This window comes from Arachis ipaensis, chromosome B04 (genome assembly GCF_000816755.2).
Source record: "Arachis ipaensis cultivar K30076 chromosome B04, Araip1.1, whole genome shotgun sequence".
Taxonomy (NCBI): Eukaryota; Viridiplantae; Streptophyta; class Magnoliopsida; order Fabales; family Fabaceae; genus Arachis; species Arachis ipaensis.
Window position 1 is genome coordinate 7,008,558 of NC_029788.2, and position 18,647 is coordinate 7,027,204.

Here is an 18,647-nt window from a genome sequence, read left to right on the forward strand (position 1 = left end):
GATAACATAAATAAGCCAACTTTTTAAACAATTTTATTTAATTATTAATTTTAATAATTATTAATTTTTAATTTATTTCATTAATTCAGAATTTGCTGCATTAATTACGTAATTTGAAATTGTAGGATTCAGTGCAATTACCCCTTTTATCACTGTCATTATCATTAAATGTAATTCAACGTGTGTATCGCTCTCACTCAAAGCCCTTATTGCCGCTGCTCCAGTGCACCGCCAGTCAAGCCTCTCTAACAATGACGTCGTTTCCTCCTTGGTCTGCCTCAGTCTTGCCTGTTGGTCCCCCATTCTTGCTTGTTGAAGGTTTATTCCGTCCGTCGCCTCTTCTTCTCGTTCCGTCGCCGTCCTTCTTTCGTCAACGCCGCTGCCCACCGTCCCGACGCATCTGTACTGCCGAGCCCCCATTCGCGACACTGCGAGTCCCCACCGCGCAAGCAACGCCATCTAAGATGTCGTCGCCGGTCACTCTACGGCTCTTCTTCTTCTTCTTCTCCTCCTCCTATTTGGTTTTGAATGATTCTTTTAATTAGTTGTTTATGCTTCTTTTTCCTAAATTTCGGATGATTCTTTTTATTAGTTTTGGATATTTTTTTTAATGTTTTGTATGTTTTTTTCTTAGGATTTGGATGATTCTTTTTCCTATGTATATTTTTTTCTTAGAATTTGGATGATTCATTATCTTATGTTTTAGTGTTTTTTTTTAGTTTGAAAGTTTTTTTTTAAAAAGAAAAATTTAAATAATTAATAATTAATGACCATTACATGCTTGTTGGCTTGTTGTTGGTTATACCCCTATTAGTTCTCTAGCGGATCTCTTAAATTTTTACTTTAATTTATGTTATGTATATAATCATAGTTGTATAAATTTTGAAATTTAATTTTATTTATTAAATTTTAATCATTATATGGACGAGTAGGAGCGAGGCGGGTACCCGCAAAGACAGATTAGGGTTTAACTTTTTATTACCCGCAAATAAGAGTAGGACGAATTCTATAGAATTATTGTAGGGTAGAGCAGGATCGGGTAGAACAAAAACTTATCACATTTTCACCCCTACATGTAATGCACTAAACTTTGAGAATACTTATACCCTCTATCTAATAAGTGAAACTAAACATTTTTTGGTATTTTTGAATAAATCAACCAACATTTACTATGTTATTAGAAACATTTGCTAGGTAACCAACAAGGATTGCAGTCAACTAGCAATTATTTTTTAATTTTTTTTGAGACACTATAAAGGACACGCTGAATAGCGGTGATTTTTTTTAGGGAATTGCAACGACTGCAAAATAACATACCAGCGGTTTGGCAATCGTTGCTGTTTAGGGTATGGAAATTTGATTTTGCGTCGATTTTTAAGAACCGCTGATATAACCCTCACTGATTAGGTTGATGATTTTGCGGTTGTTTATTGCCGCTATTTTAGTAAGCGGATTTAAAAAATAATTTACGACGGTTACACAATTGCCGTAAATTTGTGTGTTTTTTAAAAAATTGCAACGGTTTTGAACCGTTGCAATTTTATATCCGAGCTTAAAAAATGACCAACTACAATAGTTTATACCATTTTTTTTACTATAATTTATTTTTTTTATATCATATTTATTAAACTTGAGATATTAATATAAAAAATATTAAATAAATAATATTAAACTTGTATATATATAATTCTAAAATATTAACTAAAAAAACACTTATTTAAAAATTATTTACTCAAAAAATATTGAACAATGCAAAATTATTATGCTAAAAAAATTCTATTAGCTACATCAAAGCTTTTAGTTGATGCTTTGATCAAATTTTAAAGTAAATAATCCTGTCTACAGATCTAAACCTTATTTTGGAAGGAAAGTGAAAAAAAAAGTAAAATTTGAATAAACAATGCTGTTAACATTTGCTTCCATTCTGCCATAGTTAATGTACATGTAGTAGTAATCTATTGAATAAACAATGCCAATTAGTAATCTGTTGAATAATTTACCAGATTAGATTAGACTAAGTTCAACAATAATGAATAACATCTTTTAACATACCTTACTTGAAAGACGTCAGTTCTAGGGCCATAGCACAGAAGAGTATCATAACATGAAAGTATGAACCCAATATGATGATTCTAAAAAAGGACAGTGGACATCAATTACAAAGAAATATATAATCCAAAAAAAAAGGAAATTATTGTGCAATATTAAAAACTTTCAAGTATTGATTAACTTTATTTGAAAGAACCTGTATAGACAACCATTCATATCTCACACATAACTCAGATGGATAGATAGAGATATATTGGAAAGCAAGTCACAAACATAAATGAGAAAAAAAAAAAAGAAGAAAGAATGCAAAATAAAAATTATTACTTCTATTTCCTCATCACATGAATTATTAACAAAATATCCATAAAAAATGATAAAATCACAAGAATGTAAACTTTATGTTTTCTCTTTGCTCATGCACCCACATAAATATTTATGTCATGATAAATTAGCAAGCAAGCTCCTTACTAAAAATATCAATAAAGTATAAAGCAAACAAAAGTAGTTACCTTTAGCATGACATAGCCTCAACTACAATTTTCAAAAAAAAAAATAAAATAAAAAACATAATATAAAGGTGCTAAATTTTTAACAAGAGATTAAATCTGATACATTTATACTATTAACAATTCAAATTATAGCTATGCATGGAATTCTATTACAATAACACTATTTTTATTGAGTCATATGTTATTTACCTCTGCTTCCATAGCACGGAGTTCATTGTGCCACTTTAATCCATCTTCAATCCATCATTCTAATAATGGTCTTCCCTGGTGAATAGGTGGATAGACAGCAAAGACTCATGTAAAAGTGAAGGTCTAAGAAGATATTCCATACTAATATTGATTTATCAATGAAAGAGAGAATGTGGAAAAGCCAAACTAGCCTTTGAATGAAATTATAAAGATAAAAGGAAATTAATGTTTGTTTATTTTTTCTTATAAATTGCACAAAGGAGTGTGCAATACCTACTGAATGCTCTTGTAAGACAAAAAAGCCATTTAAGCTTTGTGAAAAATTTTAATTGTTCCCCGTAAGTCAATTATTAAAAAAATTATTATAAATAGCCAAGTTTATTATGCAAGAACAGCTCACTCACTGACAAGAAGTGCTATTATTCTACTGTTGCAGTAAACTATTTTCTTTTACATCATTGAATTATGTTCCTCTGCATCTCAAAATAAAATAAGTCTATGCACACAAAAATGATAAACAATCATACATAATTGATGACTAAATGTTACGGGCTAACATACTTTAAAACTTATATTGAAAAAACTCTCAAATCAAGAGCCCTTTGCCTTCATAATATTTTCATCCAAAACAAATCAGTTAGTAAAGCAAATATATTATGATTAGAAACATAACTTCCAATTGCAATGCACAAATTTCGTTCTCTATACCTATGGATATAATCAAGAAAAACACATTGATGTACAAAATTAGCAAACTAAAGACAAATACCTTTAATCAGATAAGATAGCAGTTATGAATTGAAAATAGCATTAATTAAACATAAACCAACCAAAGAATGATAAAATGATTCCAGTTCCTTATACATAAATTTCAATAACAGACTCACATTAAACTCTAAGTATAAGATAACAACCCATTAAATTAGTAAATCGCAGCTCACAGTAATAGACATTATTACGATAATAGTTACCAAAAAGAAAAAGCAATTAAATAGATAAAAAAAGCAAAAGTAAAACTAGTTTCATAGTTAATAAATTTTTTTAGAACAAATCAAACACAATAGTGGATGAATCAAGCATAATCAATCTTTTGATAAACTCATAATCACAGCATAATTGGTACCATTAAACATACACTAGTTTTATAACAAAACAGAATAATCGAACTAAAACTTTAAAAGAGGAAGAATCATACAACTGTTTTTTAAAATCCATGAAAATAAAAAGTTGAGCTCCTCCTTCTTTCACCGAAAAAAACTAACAAACAATTTGTGTGCATATTCCATAAAACACAAAAATGCACAAGATAATGAGTTAATGTTATATCTAAGATTCTGGGAACAAAAAATGAAGTCAAGGATGACATCGTCAGCGGGTGGGAACTGCGAAGAGGATGATGGCAGCTGCAAACTGATTGGAGGGTGATTGCAATTGTGACTGCGCAAAAGACCATGACTACGCTAAGTGAGAGATCTGCATCACACAGGACGACGATGGATTGGTGTCTGCGAGGGAGGGCAAGAGAGAGAGGAAAACAGGGCAGAGGGTCAGGGGCTGAAGAGCTCACAATGCATAATAGGACAGAGAAAATTAAGGAGGCACCGAATGCAAGAGAATGGAGAGGTAGAGATGAACTGGGACACAATGGTATGGATGTGGATCAGTGGAGGAATGAAGGGTGATAGATGATCAGGAAGGGCACAATGAGACTGCGGCGAATGAGCTTGCAGTGCAAGTAAAAGGGATTCAGAGAAGAGAGCCACGCCAATATATAGATTTTCAATTCAGAGAAAACATATAGAGAAAACACTAGGGGTGGGTTTTAATTGATAAAGGTATTTCATTTAGCAGCAGTTTGACTCCAAACAGCCGCTAATTCTAGTGATGTCACTACGCACGCATCCCAAACAGATGCACAACCGCCGCAACCTTGTCATTTAGCGACGGTTTTGAACCGCTGCTATATAACCGCCGCAAACTCCCGCATCTAATGGCGTAATAAGGAAACATGAATTCAAACTTTCATTCATGAGAAACGTCCAAAACCTAATAAAAAAAAAATCCAAAATCTAAAAAATTCAAACAATTTTAAAATTTCCAAAACTCATCCAAAATCATTATAAAAATTTCTAATAAAAGAAACATCCAAAATACAACAAAAAAAAATCTAAAACCTAACAAAAAAGAGATATCCAAAATCATTTAAAAAATTTTAAAACATAATAAAACGAAACATTAAAAAAATATTGAAAAAAGAACCTCCAAAAACTAAGGAAAAAACATCTAAAACTATTAAAAATATCCAAAATCTAAAAAGAAGAAACATCCAAAATATAAAAAAAAAATATTCGAAACTTATGAAAAAGAAACATCTAAAAGTAGTAAAAAGAATTATCCAAAACAAAAAAAATAATGTGGCCAGAGCACGGCATTTTTTGGATGTGGCAGCGCACAACATTCTTCTTTCTCGTTGACCATTCCGTTGCAATTCGCGGTGGCGTGCAACAACAACAATGACATGCACGACCCTCGGTGGTTGACTTTGGGAGAGAAGGGTGTAGCGTGCGGCTATCGGAGAGGGTGTAGCATGCGGTGGTGAAAAGAGAGACGCAAAGTAAGACAATAAAAGAGAGGTGCGGCATGCGATTGACAAAGAGAGACGTGGCATGCGATTACGAGAGAGAGAGATATAAGAATTTATGTGTTTTTTTCCCTGTGAATAGAGTTGGGCATGCGATTGACAAAGAGAGACGTGGCATGCGATTATGAGAGAGAGATATAAGAATTTATGTGTTTTTTTCCCCTGTGAATAGAGTTGGAGTACTGGGTGAAATTAGATTAATTCTTTTTTATTGTTGTTTTTCTCATTAGACTTTTTGTTCCTTAATTAATTGCAGTTGGTTGCACCATTAATGAATTTTCTCTGTCTTTTCTATTTAAAATTGTATAAAGGTGAAACTCAGGTATAGTCAACTTCACGTGAAGTTGATACCTGAGAGCTGTTAGATAATTTAACTGATTTGACTAAATTTTCATCTAACAACTCTTAGATATCAATTTCACGTAAAGTGAACTTCACCTAAGTTTTCACCTTGTATAAATAGTAACATTTGTCATTAATCAGTTCATCGCTTAATATATAAAATAAAATTTGAACTAACCGGATAAGTAAATGAATTAATCACCAATTAAATTGCATGGTAGAAGATTAACTAGTGTTACTTTCTTTATATATTATTGTCATTTGAGAACCACGTACACATCCTGAATTAATTAGAAAATTTCTCTGAAACTGAGACTAGAAATCAGAGATCGAGATTAGAAACTTTCGTAACAATAAAACTTAATAGATACCCATTACAATGAGTTGGGTTGTCAAATAGATAAAATCAAGTTATATATGTTGCGGTAAAATAATATGATTTGGTTAATATTTGAATAAATTTGACCAATTTAAAAATAACACTCTATTTGTCATTTTTATATTAATTTATATCTACAATTTGCCATAAAACCAAACATAATATTTTAGGATAACAAATACCTTACAATATATGCATGTATTAAATTTTAATCGTATGTATTTTTTGTCTTCCATTGTATGTTTTTATTCAACAGGTCAGTAGCTAATTAATCAATTGCGATTTTCTAACCTCCTTTTAAGAGTCTATTAATTAGCTAGTAAATAAATTAATTGTCACCATTTACTTAAACTAACTAATTAACTGATCACTCGATTTAATTTAGACATATTCATCAACAAATAGATTTGTTGAACTAAATTTTGAGTCCGTCCCAAACATAGTAAATTAGTACACTAAAATTCAATTTTCCAGAAACAGTAGGCACATATTGAAAGCAGGAACTAACATCACGTTTAACCATTACTTACCTTCTTCATTCTACTATAAATCCTCACCATTATTATCACCATCCAACAAAATAAAAAAAAAAAAACAAAAACAAAAAACAAAAAAAAAAAAAAATTCAAAATTTTTAAGAAAAAAAAAAAAACAAAAACAAAAAACAAAAAAAAAAAACAAAAACAAAAAACAAAAAAAAAAAACAAAAACAAAAAACAAAAAAAAAAAACAAAAACAAAAAACAAAAAAAAAAAACAAAAACAAAAAACAAAAAAAAAAAACAAAAACAAAAAACAAAAAAAACAAGAAATTCAAAATTCTTAAGAAAAAGAATAATAAACAAAATGGTTAGCATGAAACAAAACTACCTCCTCCTCCTCTCCCTGCTCTCTCTCCTCTTCCTCTCGGCTTGTTTCTCTGCCTTGGCCACTTCTCGGCCGCCGGTAGCCCTGGGTGGGCGCTGGACCCACATCAAGGACGCCCATAAAAACCTCCGTGCCGTGGCGACGGGGGAATTCGCCGTTAAAGAGTACAACAAGCAATCCGGGACGAACCTGACGTTTGTACAGGTTGTGAAGGGTGACACGCAGGTTGTTGACGGCACCAACTTCCGCCTTGTGTTGGCCGTGGAGGACGAGAAAAGCAAGAAGATGGATTATGAGGCTGTTGTGTGGGAAGACATCCATAGGCGTTCCAGGAACCTCACTTCCTTCAGAGCTCTTCTCCAGTAGAATCATATTTATTTCTATATATTCTTAAATGCATGATATGTGAAAATCAATGCAAATATATATTCGATAAATAAGTGGGTTTTACTACCCCATTTCATTCAGTTGGTTAGAATATTCTAGCTAGCTACTTAGTATATATTGTTAGGTGTTTGTCTATAATAATCATAATGTTTTTTTATTATTTTCTGTTTTAATTTCATTGCAACATTCATTGTGTCCAAAAAGCAAAATGTTAAGTGAAGAAGCAATAATAAACATGAGTAAATAACAAAAAGTAAAAATTTTATGAAATAAAAGGCAGAAATTTCTTATAACAATCCTTACTAATAATCAATAAAATGGATTGAGTTTGTGGATGTTTATGAGCAATAATAAACATGCGCGCATTGGTTCATTGATGAAGATCTACATAGATGAATTTACTATCAAGAAAGAAATGGTGCAAGTTCAAAGCTTTGTAGCTCGTACATAGGCGTGGTCTGAAGCAATTGAGCCAAGTACTTGTTAGTGATGGCTCCATCGTTGGCCAACAACTCCAGAGAGTAGATTGCGTATGCGAATCCCATGCAACTGAGGATGTAAGCGAGCTTCAAGTTCTTCCCATTAGATCTCTTGTTATGCTCCGCGATTGCAAATTTGGCCATCTCAATCACCGCCGGGTCGTCCACATCCAAGTTCAATGGAAGAATTAGAGTCATCCGCCGCCCGGTGGCTGCAGAGACAGACACTGCACCAACCAAAAAGAGGGAGAGGATAATACTAGTAATTAGGCGGTTAGTTTTCATGGTGATGGGGGTGTTTTGTGCGGTGGCGCTGCTGGTTGCAACTTATAGTAAGGGAAGGTTGCCTCTTCAATTAACCTACGGGATTTAGACATTACTTAATTATGAAAATAAAACATACATTTATGCCCAAACACTTTACTTAAGAGTCATAATTATGTAAACAAACTACGATAATCTATCACATGATATCCATAGACATGTTATGTGATGATTCAAATGTAGTAGTAGTGACGTTTACAAAGTTAAAATATAAGAAAATATATAAATTAACTTTTAATTAGGTAATGCTAGATTTTTTTTGATTGCGATAAAATTTCTCCTATTTTTTAGAATTACTTAAAGGTGTATCATGTATATATAGGGTAATGCTATATATTCCTCAACAAATATTATTATTTTTGGCCAATAATATTAGTCAGCACCTATATTTATAAAAGTTTTGTATACAAAAATCATATAGTTTATATCTATATTTATCAGAATTTAAACACATAAATTAATACGATTTGTACTCACATTTTTTAGAATTTACATACATAAATTAATAAAAGTTATTTGTTAAAGATAATTTAATATTTGTGTTGATAAAAAATAATAAAATTAAAAATTATTGTATACATAAAATAAAATTTTAACTTTTAATACTTATTTAAGTAAACAAATGAATTAACTACTCGACCAATATAAGTTAATTGCATATCGCGTATATTCCAATAAAGTATATTTATGTTTTCATTTTTTATGGTACTTTATTATAATTCTTATAAAATATAATTATAAAAACATCTTTAATACTAGATCTAATTTCAATTTTATTTTGATCTTACAAGATGACACGTAAATATTCCTTCTTCAATAGCCATAGTCATTATTTTAAAAAGAACAGCGACATAGCTATTAGGACGTCCAAGATAAATGCCATGGATGCATGACACTCATGGTGCAAGTTGAAAGCTTTGTAGCTTGTAGGTGGAATCTGTAAAGATCTCAATTAATCGAGCCGTGTACTTCTTAGTCTCAGCTATATCATTGGCCAACAGTTCAATGGTGTAGGTGTTGCTAATCGCGGATAGAAATGCTTTGCAACTTAAGATTTGTGCGAGCTTCAGGTTCGCGTTGGTTCTCTTGTTATGCTCTGTTACCGCGAAATTTGCCATCTCAATCACCAAACCATCATTCACGTTCAAATTTAAAGGAAGCATTACACTCATAAGCGATGTGGCGGTTGTAACGGTGGCGAAGTGGAAAAGGAACAACGTAATAAGGCAATAAGTTCTCATGTTATACCTTCTTTTAATTAATGATACCATCATCTATTTGTGCTGCTGCATGTATATATAAAAGGAAATTTTGTTGGTTGCTGGCTCTTCAATCCGTTTACGGGATAAAGTTTTTAATTGATCACAAAGGTATATTTGTCCTATCACTCTTTTAAAGGTGTCTATTTGGGTAAGATAATAAATTTATATGTATTAATACGTTAAAAATATCACTGTTTTTTTTATATTGAATAAAAACTATTTTTTTAAATTAGCCAAAATTTTAAATAATTTAAAAAATAAAACAAAAACACATCTAAAAAATAATAAAAAATAAAAAAAATTGTTCATCATTTCTTCCATAAGGTTCACTATTCTTCATATGTGTTCTCCTTTTCCCGGTAAAGTAGAAGAAGAAATTCTCTAACTGTGCCAACCCCAAACTTCATCCCAAATCCTAGAGTAAATACCCATAGTCGTCCCTGAGATTCACGCAATTACTCATACTAATCCCTAAGATCCCGATTTTCCTATTGCAGTCCTCCAGATAGAGCTCCGAGTACTCAAACTGGTCCCTGACCATATTTCAGGTGATGACTCATCACCGGAGCGCTGACGTGGCCGCGGATTGCCACGCTGGAAGGCTCCGAAACGGCGTCGTTTTGGTTTGGTGCCCTTGATAGCCAAAAACATCGCCGTTTTGACGTTATTTAGCATGAATATCAGTTTTCTCGCCAATACAAACTTCACTCGTCTCTTCTTCTTCCACCCTCTGACTCCATCTTCGTATACTCATCAATGGCGTAACCGTAGGGTTCTAATCCCTGGGTTGAAAAAGTTGAGAGAAGAAGAAGCAAGAGGTTTTCGTTCTTCCCCTCCATCACCAGAAGCAAGAGATTCGGACTTTGTGATCGTATTCAAGGTAATCTCCCTCCTTTTTTTTTTTTACTTTGCATTTTCGATTCAGTGTTGGTTGTTGATATATCAAGTTGTTTGTGTGTCTGAGGTTCGGGAGTTTTGGTGTCATTGTAGTGTCTAGGGTTTGAAGGTTGGCTGGAGTTTGTGGGGTTGCTATATTTAACCGAAATGAAATAGGGATATAGTTCAAAAATGTGTTCTTGAGGTGTTCATGTCACACTCCAATACAAAAGCTCATACTACATCTAAAGTCACACAGCCACCATCAATGTCAAAGACTCCTACCCAGCCCAAGGTGCCAACAAAAAAATCCCAGCTTATGAATAGTTTTCCAAATATCAGTTTAATTTTTTAGGGATTCACTTGATCCTGGAGTGATTTTTTTTTTGGCCGTCCTGCAGTAATTCTTAGACTAATTACTTCTATTTGAGGACCACTTGTTATAATCTTTCCAAGAGAATGTTGATGTTCAAAAAATTTCAGGAACAAATAATGAGCTTTTATCTTAATTTTATCTTTGTGCACTTAAGTTTTTGTAGTAAGATGAATTTAAGAGATGAGTTTTTATTTGATAGTGATTTGGATATGAGTTAAAATATACTAGTACTACAATAAATTTATCAAAGCTTACATTGTCTTGAAGTACACCATTGATTGCTATATAGTTAAGTTTGACAGCAAGATGTAGATCAAGTGGAAGAGAGATTTCTATTCTCATATTGTCAGGGAAATAGATTGCTATTGCATTAGTTGACCAAAGCAAATTGAGGTATAGGTTTCTTCTTATATGTTCTGTTCTTTTTTGGCTTCAATACTTAATTAATGATAGCTTTTCAATAGTAACATACTCCACGTTCTTACCAACTTTTTACATGGTGCCTGTGGTAAACCAAGTTTATTCATTTGATACCATCTTTTTTAGAAGAAATTTGTCACTCCAATTGCATTGTTTATAGTTTAGCTCCTGAATCATTGTCAGATTATCTGCATATCTGTTAGGGACTTTTATAGGGATCGATTGTAAATTTTAAGGACCTTTATGGGGATAAGCATAAACGTTAGGGACTATTATGGGTCACGAATATAAAGTCAGGGTTATATATGTTTACATTTTGTTGAAGCTATATATGTATAATGTTTTCTGAATCTGGCAGGGACTGATATCAGCAGTGAAAGAGGTGATACCTGATGTGCATCATATATTCTGCGTCTAGCATTTATGAAAAAATTTCAACAAGAATTGGAAGGACTTACAATTACGGGAACTTTTGTGAGAATGTGTAAGAGCAACAACATACCAAGAATTTAGAGATGGAATGGACAAGATCAAAAAGTTAAATGAGGATGCTTGGGCATATTTACAGAAGTGGCTGATGGATGTTGGACTAGAAGCTTATTCAGCCATATTTAGGAATTTCTGTTTTGTGTAATTAATCTTTTTCATCGTACAATGACTAGATGGTGAATTATGATCCAAAGGTCTTTTTGATATGCCATGCTTTTGATGAAACTACAGATAGCAGCATAATGGTTTCTAGGCTGCCTTTGTACCTTCATCTTTTGTTGTTTTTTGATAAACAATGGAATTTATCTTAATATACTATGCTTTGTGGTTTACCATTCAGGTGGAAGCAGTTTTTTTTATTTTTTTTGATAAACAATGGAATTTATCTTAACAACAGTTTCATAGTTAACAGCATTTTTCATTCCATCAACAAGCAGTTTTTTTTTTTATAAACAATGAAATTTATCTTAACAATAATTTCATAGTTAACATCATTTTTCATTCAATCAAGAAGCAGTTTTTTACATCTGTTGCTAACAGAAATTCCTAAACCACCAACTCATTCATCATTTACAATACAGGATCACCAACAACACTATCAATACAAACACAGCTAACACTAATAATTGGATAATCACTTTTTGCATTTGGACATCCTCTACCAACCTTCGAAGCCTCCAATCAAAGTTCATCTTCACTTCATCACCACACGATTCTGACTTCTCATCCTGTTCCTCATTCACAGAATCTGCCCACACAAAAAGCCCGCACCATCTCTTCCCACTTGTCTGTAACCAAGAAAGGATCAAAGTTCAGAGAGGAACAACACAAGAACAGTCAAAGGAGGAGAATCATAACAACACAAGTAATTATTCTAACCCACATTATAGTTGGGGAAGCCATAAAACAGTTTGTTTGGATTCGAATCTGTTCCAGACCATTTGAGGACCAGCCTGCAGCCATAGCCACACCATTCTGGCGGGACCGATCTACTGCTCTTTGTTTGCGTTCTACTCCGGTTCCAGCTAGATGGGGAACGAACAGAGCTTCCACCTGCAGTGCTACCACCACCCATCATCGACATGAGTAGCAGCCCCAGCTGGAACTGTGTGAGAACGGGAAGAAGTGTATGAAAGAAGAAGAAGAAGAGATGAACAAGATGAAGGGATGAAGTATTTGATAATTTGGGGATTTAGGGTTACATATAGTACGAGGGACCAATATGGGTACAAATTGTAAATTAGCCAGCTCAGCTAGCCGTTGGGAGCCCTCCAGCGTGGCAATCCGCAGCCACGTCAGCGCTCCGGTGATGAGTCATCACCTGAAATATGGCCAGGGACCAGTTTGAGTGCTCGGAGCTCTATCTGGAGGACTACAATAGGAAAATCGGGATCTTAGGGATTACTATGAGTAATTGCGTGAATCTCAAGGACGACTATGGGTATTTACTCCAAATCCTAACCTAATGTCTCCTCAACACACCCGCAGTCCCTTCTCTATTCTTTGCCTCACACGCCACAAACTCCATCGCCCTCTTTTCTTTCATAGCGTTGCCTTCTCTTATCGGTCACTGATGTGTGAGCATCTTTTTTATCTTTTCCTAGTGAATTTACATTTGAATTGTTAAATTTAATCAAGATTTAAATATCTTTTAGCCACTATGAATACTACTTTGAGTTGTGTGCAATTCTGTTTATTTCGGTGCATTCAGATGGATTTGACGGAATTTTGTAGAAAAAGAGCAGAAAGTGAATGATGCTGTCAACCATGACTTCCTTGCATTCTAACGAACATAACTTGAGCTACAGAGATCCAATCAATGTGATTCTAGCGGCATTGGAAAGCTAACTTTCAAAACTTTCCAACGATGTATAATAGTATACACTTTGCTCTCAGACTGTACGGTCTCGGTGGTGTCTAACTTGGGATTCTCCAAGTTAGGCACCAGTTGAAGCAAAACAAGTCAATCCAAGGCTGCCATAGTGGCGCCTAACTTGGAATTTTCCAAGTTAGGCGCCAGCCCAAATTAATCAAGTGGTCCCAGCGCATGATGAAGCAAGTAATGAAGATATTTATTAATTTTTGATTAAACTTTATTTTATTTTATAATTAGAAAAAGATATTAATTAGTTTTAGAAAATATATTTTACATTAATTAGGATTAGATATAAAAGGAAAAAGAATAATCTCTTCGGGCTCTTCTCCTCTCTCATACCTCATTCTGCATTTTACAGTTTTTGAGAATCCTTATTTTTTCTCTGAACCGTGAGCAACTAAACCCCCACTATTAAGGTCAGGAGCTCTGTTTATTCTATGGATTAATACTATTACTCTTCTATTTTAATTCATGTATTGATTTCAAATTCAAGAATTGTTTTCGTTCTTTATCTTATGAATTTGGGTGGAATGAAAGTATGACCCTTGTTCTAATTGAGTTCTTGTAAACTTTGGAAAAACAATTTACCTGAATAACAACTTGAAAATAATTTCTCCTAAATCACCAATTATCTGGACTTAACGGGATACATGACATATAATCCTCTTATATTTGGGTAATTAGGGTTTCTGTGGCACATAAACTAGAATTGAACTTAGCCCTCTAATCGAAATCAAGTGACCAAGGAATTGGCGGTTGATAAAGGTTAAAGGAGACTAAAAAGGTCTAAGGAATTAGGGTTTAGTCACATATAGTTTGTCATGAATTGAATCTTGCATGATTAAAATAGTTGGTAAGAAAAGTTAATCCGAAAAATAAATATATCTGAAACCTTAACTGTTTTCTCCATATATTTCACAACCCGTTTATTGCTTGCTTTCTGATTTTCTGAATTTACTGTTTGATGCAATTGAGAACCAAACACTCTTTTTAGCTTGTCTGACTAAGCCAATCACTCAATCATTGTTGCTTGATCTATCAATCCTCGTGGGATCGACCCTCATTCACTTGAGGTACTACTTGGTACGACTCGATGCACTTGCCGGTTAGTTTGTGGGTTATAAATCCTCGCACCAAGTTTTTGGCGCCGTTGCTAGGGATTGACTGTGATTGACAACTATTAGTTGTTTGATTGCTTAGATTAGGCGTTTTAGCTTTGATTTTATTTAATTGTTGCTCCTTAATTTTCGAAAATTATAACTAGTATTTTTTCTTAATTTCTGGAATTAAGTTTGGTGTTACCTAGTTAATTTTATTTTAATTTTCTTGTTAATTTTTTTTAAATTTCAAAATTTCTAGCTTAATTTTAATTACAATTTTTGAAAATTTCTTTTGCTTTAATTATTTGGTTGTTTTATTTTATTTCTTTTACACAGGTTACCTCATTGGAAATTCTCTGCACTCTGATGTAAAGAATTCCACTTTCTTATTTTATGTTTGTTTATGAGCAGGAACAGGGACAATGGACCTCTTACAGATTTTAATCCTGAACCTGAAAGGACTCCGTGGTGACGCTTACAACAAGCTAGATTTTACAAGGCTAATGAAAATTTAAGTGAGACTTTTGAAAAGGAAGCTGCAGAGTCCACTATGGATCCTAATCGTGCTGTTAATGCCAATGTGGTAAATCTGAATGAGAATGAACAACCTAGAAGAGTGCTTGGCTCATACACTGCCCCCAATCCAGATTTCTATCGGAACAGTATTGTGGTGCCTCCTATAGCTGCAAACAACTTTGAGCTGAAGTCTCAGTTAGTCACTCTGGTGCAGCAAAATTGTCAGTATCATAGACTCCTGTAGGAAGATCCAAACCAATTTATCTCTAACTTCCTACAGATTTGTGACACTGTGAAAACAAATGGAGTGAATCTTGAGGTTTACAAGCTCATGCTCTTTCCGTTTACTGTGAGGAATAGAGCAAAGTTGTGGCTAGATTCTCAGCCCAAGGAGAGCCTGAACACTTGGGATAAGGTAGTCACTGGATTTTTGTCCAAATTCTTCCTACCACAGAAGCTGACTAAGCTAAGGGTGGATGTTCAAACCTTCATGCAGAGAGATAGTGAGACCCTCTATGAAGCCTAGGAGAGGTTCAAGCTGATGACCAGGCAATGCACCCCTGACATGTTTTCTAAATGGACACAGTTGGAGATCTTTTATGAAGGCCTCTGTGAAATGTCTAAAATGTGTTTAGATAATTCTATAGGTGGTTCATTGCACATGAAGAAAACGCTTGAAGCGATAACACCAAGTGGACAAGTGATAAGTGGACAAGTGGCAAGTATGGAAGCACAAGTTACTAAGGAGCCAGTTGAAAAAGAAGTTTCGGAGGAGAAAAAGGAGGAAGTTGAACACGCTCCACCTAAAGCTCATGAATACAAGCCTAAGATGCCATATCCTCAGAGACTTCAAAAGGAGACCAAGGACAAGCAGTTTTCAAAGTTCTTAGAAGTCTTCAGAAAGTTGCAAATAATATTCTTTTTGCTGAGGTTTTGGAGCAAATGCCTCTCTATATCAAGTTCATGAAGGAGTTGTTGTCAAAGAAGAAGCCTTTAAAGGGGGATGAGCCAGTGGTCTTGGCTAAGGAATATAGTGCCATAATTCAGAATAACTTGCTAAGGAAGATGCCAGATCCAGGGAGCTTCCAAATTCCATGTACCATTGGGAGCACCACCCTTGAGAAAGCCTTATGTGATTTGGGTGCAAGCATAAATCTAATGCCTTTGTCTGTGATGAAGAAGTTGCAAATCCAAGAGGCACAACCCACAAGGATAGCATTACAGATGACAAACAAATCTCTAAAGCCTGCATATGGATTAATGGAGAATATCTTAGTCAAAGTGGATAAGTTCTTCCTTCTAGCAGATTTTGTGATTCTTGACACGGGGGAGGATGAGAATGCCTCTATAATTCTAGGAAGGCCATTCCTAGCCACTGGGAGAGCTCTAATTGATGTAGAAGTAGGTGAATTAGTGCTTAGAGTGTATGATGAGCAATTGGTCTTCCATGTCTTCAAAGATATGTATTCAGCAAGTAAAGAGGAGAGGTGCATGCAGACTGAGCTTATTGATCCAAACCTTCAAGAACCCTCTGATGATGCATCACAGGATCTGCAGCTCAAACCTCCTTTGGTGACAATCAACAAAATTCTCCCTGACATCAAACCTAAGTTTGGTGTCGGGAATGCATCATCCACCAAGGAGGAGGTTCTTAAAAAGAAGAAAGTTCCCAGGGGATGGAGAAATAAGAAGATTCCCACTGAAGACTTCTCCCCAGGAATGAAGGTGGTATTCACTGCATGCCCAATCAATGCACATTTCCTCTATTTTAGTATTTACTTAAGTCTATATAAGTCTATTTTTTTAGGCTTTTGATAGTTATCTATCCACTACTGCTGCCACTTCTTTTATTCTGCTACTCTTGTGGTACTATAATTATCTGCTGTCGAATAGCTATTCGCTGCCGCCGCCACCTCTCTAATTCTGCTTCTACTGTGCTACCACTTTGCTGCTGTTGTGGTATGGATTTACACAATAATTAAGATTGGTTTATTCGAATTTGAATACATATATTAATTTGTTATTTATGCATGAAACTTAAGTGCTTTCCTGAGGTACTCATCACTTTAGGACCTTATTTAAGTATTGTTGAAATTTAATTTTCTTTGTTATTTTATGTCTAATGCCTTCAAAGTATTTTGGAGGCTTGCACAGCATTGTCTCTTAGTTAATTAGGAAGCTAGATTCACAGTTAGTGAGACTAACAGTAAGGACTTCAATCTAGAAACTTAGCTATCTATTTGAAATATATAGGTTTTCGATGGATGTGTCCAAGGACTGAATGGATACTCCACGTCATGAGAAAGAATATCAAGTTGGTGTAGAAAGATTTTTGTATTTTGCTTTCTCATCAACGGGAGTTCCTCAAGGGGAAGAAATTCAATGCCCATATGCAAAGTGTTGTAATAGACTTTGGTTAAAGAGAAATGATGTATATGGTCATCTAATATGCCACGATTTTGTAGAAGGTTATAGGCGGTGGTTTAATCATAGGGAATCACTTGTTGCTATGTATGTTGACAGTGATATAGATGGTGAATATAAATGGAATGATAACATTGATGAGATGTTATGTGATAGATTTAGAGATATTACACAAGTTGATGGACAAAACATGGGGCCTAAAGAATGCGCAAAGGAATTTTATAAATTGGTAGATGAGGCAAGCCAAGAACTATACCCGGGTGTAAAGGATTCACAAGATTATCCTTTACCATCCGTCTTTACTTGTTAAAATGTTTGCACTTTACATGGTTGGAGTAATGAGTCGTTCACTTCTCTCTTAGAATTATTGAAAGAAGGAATGCCATATTTGAATATTCCTATTTATTTTGATAAAACCAAGAATATAGTAAAGAATTTGTGTCTTGACTACCAAAAGATCGATGTATGTTGCAATGACTGCATGTTGTATCGGCACGGGTATGAGAATGACTCATCTTGCCATCTCTGTGGAACATCCCATTATATTGAGCATCATGTAGAAGAGGATGATGCTACCTCATCTAGAAAGCTCCGCAAAGTTGCTGCAAAAACTCTAAGGCATTTTCCTTTAATTCCCAAACTTCAAATGCTTTTTATGTGCACAAGAACTGTCGAAGCTATGTCTTGGAATCATAATGAGCATGTTAAAGACGAGTCGTTAAGGCATCTTGCCGATGGTGAATCTTAGAAAGAATTTGACAATCGACATGAAGATTTTGCAAAGGAGCCTCGTAATGTGAGACTTGGGTTAGCAAGCGACGAATTCAATCCATTTCGAACTTTAAGCAGTACGTACAGTACATGGCCTGTTGTTCTGATGGTGTATAATCTACCCCCTTGGATGAGCATGAAGCCTGATTATTTTATGCTATCTTTACTCATTCCTGGACCACAATCACCAGAAAATGACATTGATGTCTTTCTTCAACCGTTGATTGAAGAATTAAAAGGATTGTGGGAGTCAGGTGTCAAAACATATGATTCCAAAGAAAACAAAACATTCAACATGAGAGCATGTCTTTTGTGGATAATTAATGACTTTCCTGCATATGATATGTTATCTGGGTAGAGTACAAAGGGAAA

The 18,647-nt window shown here is 34.2% G+C and overlaps 2 protein-coding genes across 2 annotated transcripts; one reads left to right on the forward strand and one right to left on the reverse strand.

The window, feature by feature from the left end:
• Positions 6,899-7,522, forward strand: LOC107637546 (cysteine proteinase inhibitor 5-like). The gene has a single exon (XM_016340954.2). The coding sequence runs from the start codon at positions 6,955-6,957 to the stop codon at positions 7,339-7,341; it is 387 nt and encodes a 128-aa protein (XP_016196440.1). The 5' UTR covers positions 6,899-6,954; the 3' UTR covers positions 7,342-7,522.
• On the reverse strand, positions 9,062-9,406 carry LOC107635943 (cysteine proteinase inhibitor-like). The gene has a single exon (XM_016339491.1). It carries the CDS (start codon positions 9,404-9,406, stop codon positions 9,062-9,064), a length of 345 nt encoding a protein of 114 aa, XP_016194977.1.

Excerpts from the sequence above, each read along its gene's own strand:
- LOC107637546 (XM_016340954.2), top strand. The coding sequence starts at position 6,955 with ATGGTTAGCATGAAACAAAACTACCTCCTCCTCCTCTCCCTGCTCTCT.
- LOC107635943 (XM_016339491.1), bottom strand. The coding sequence starts at position 9,406 with ATGAGAACTTATTGCCTTATTACGTTGTTCCTTTTCCACTTCGCCACC.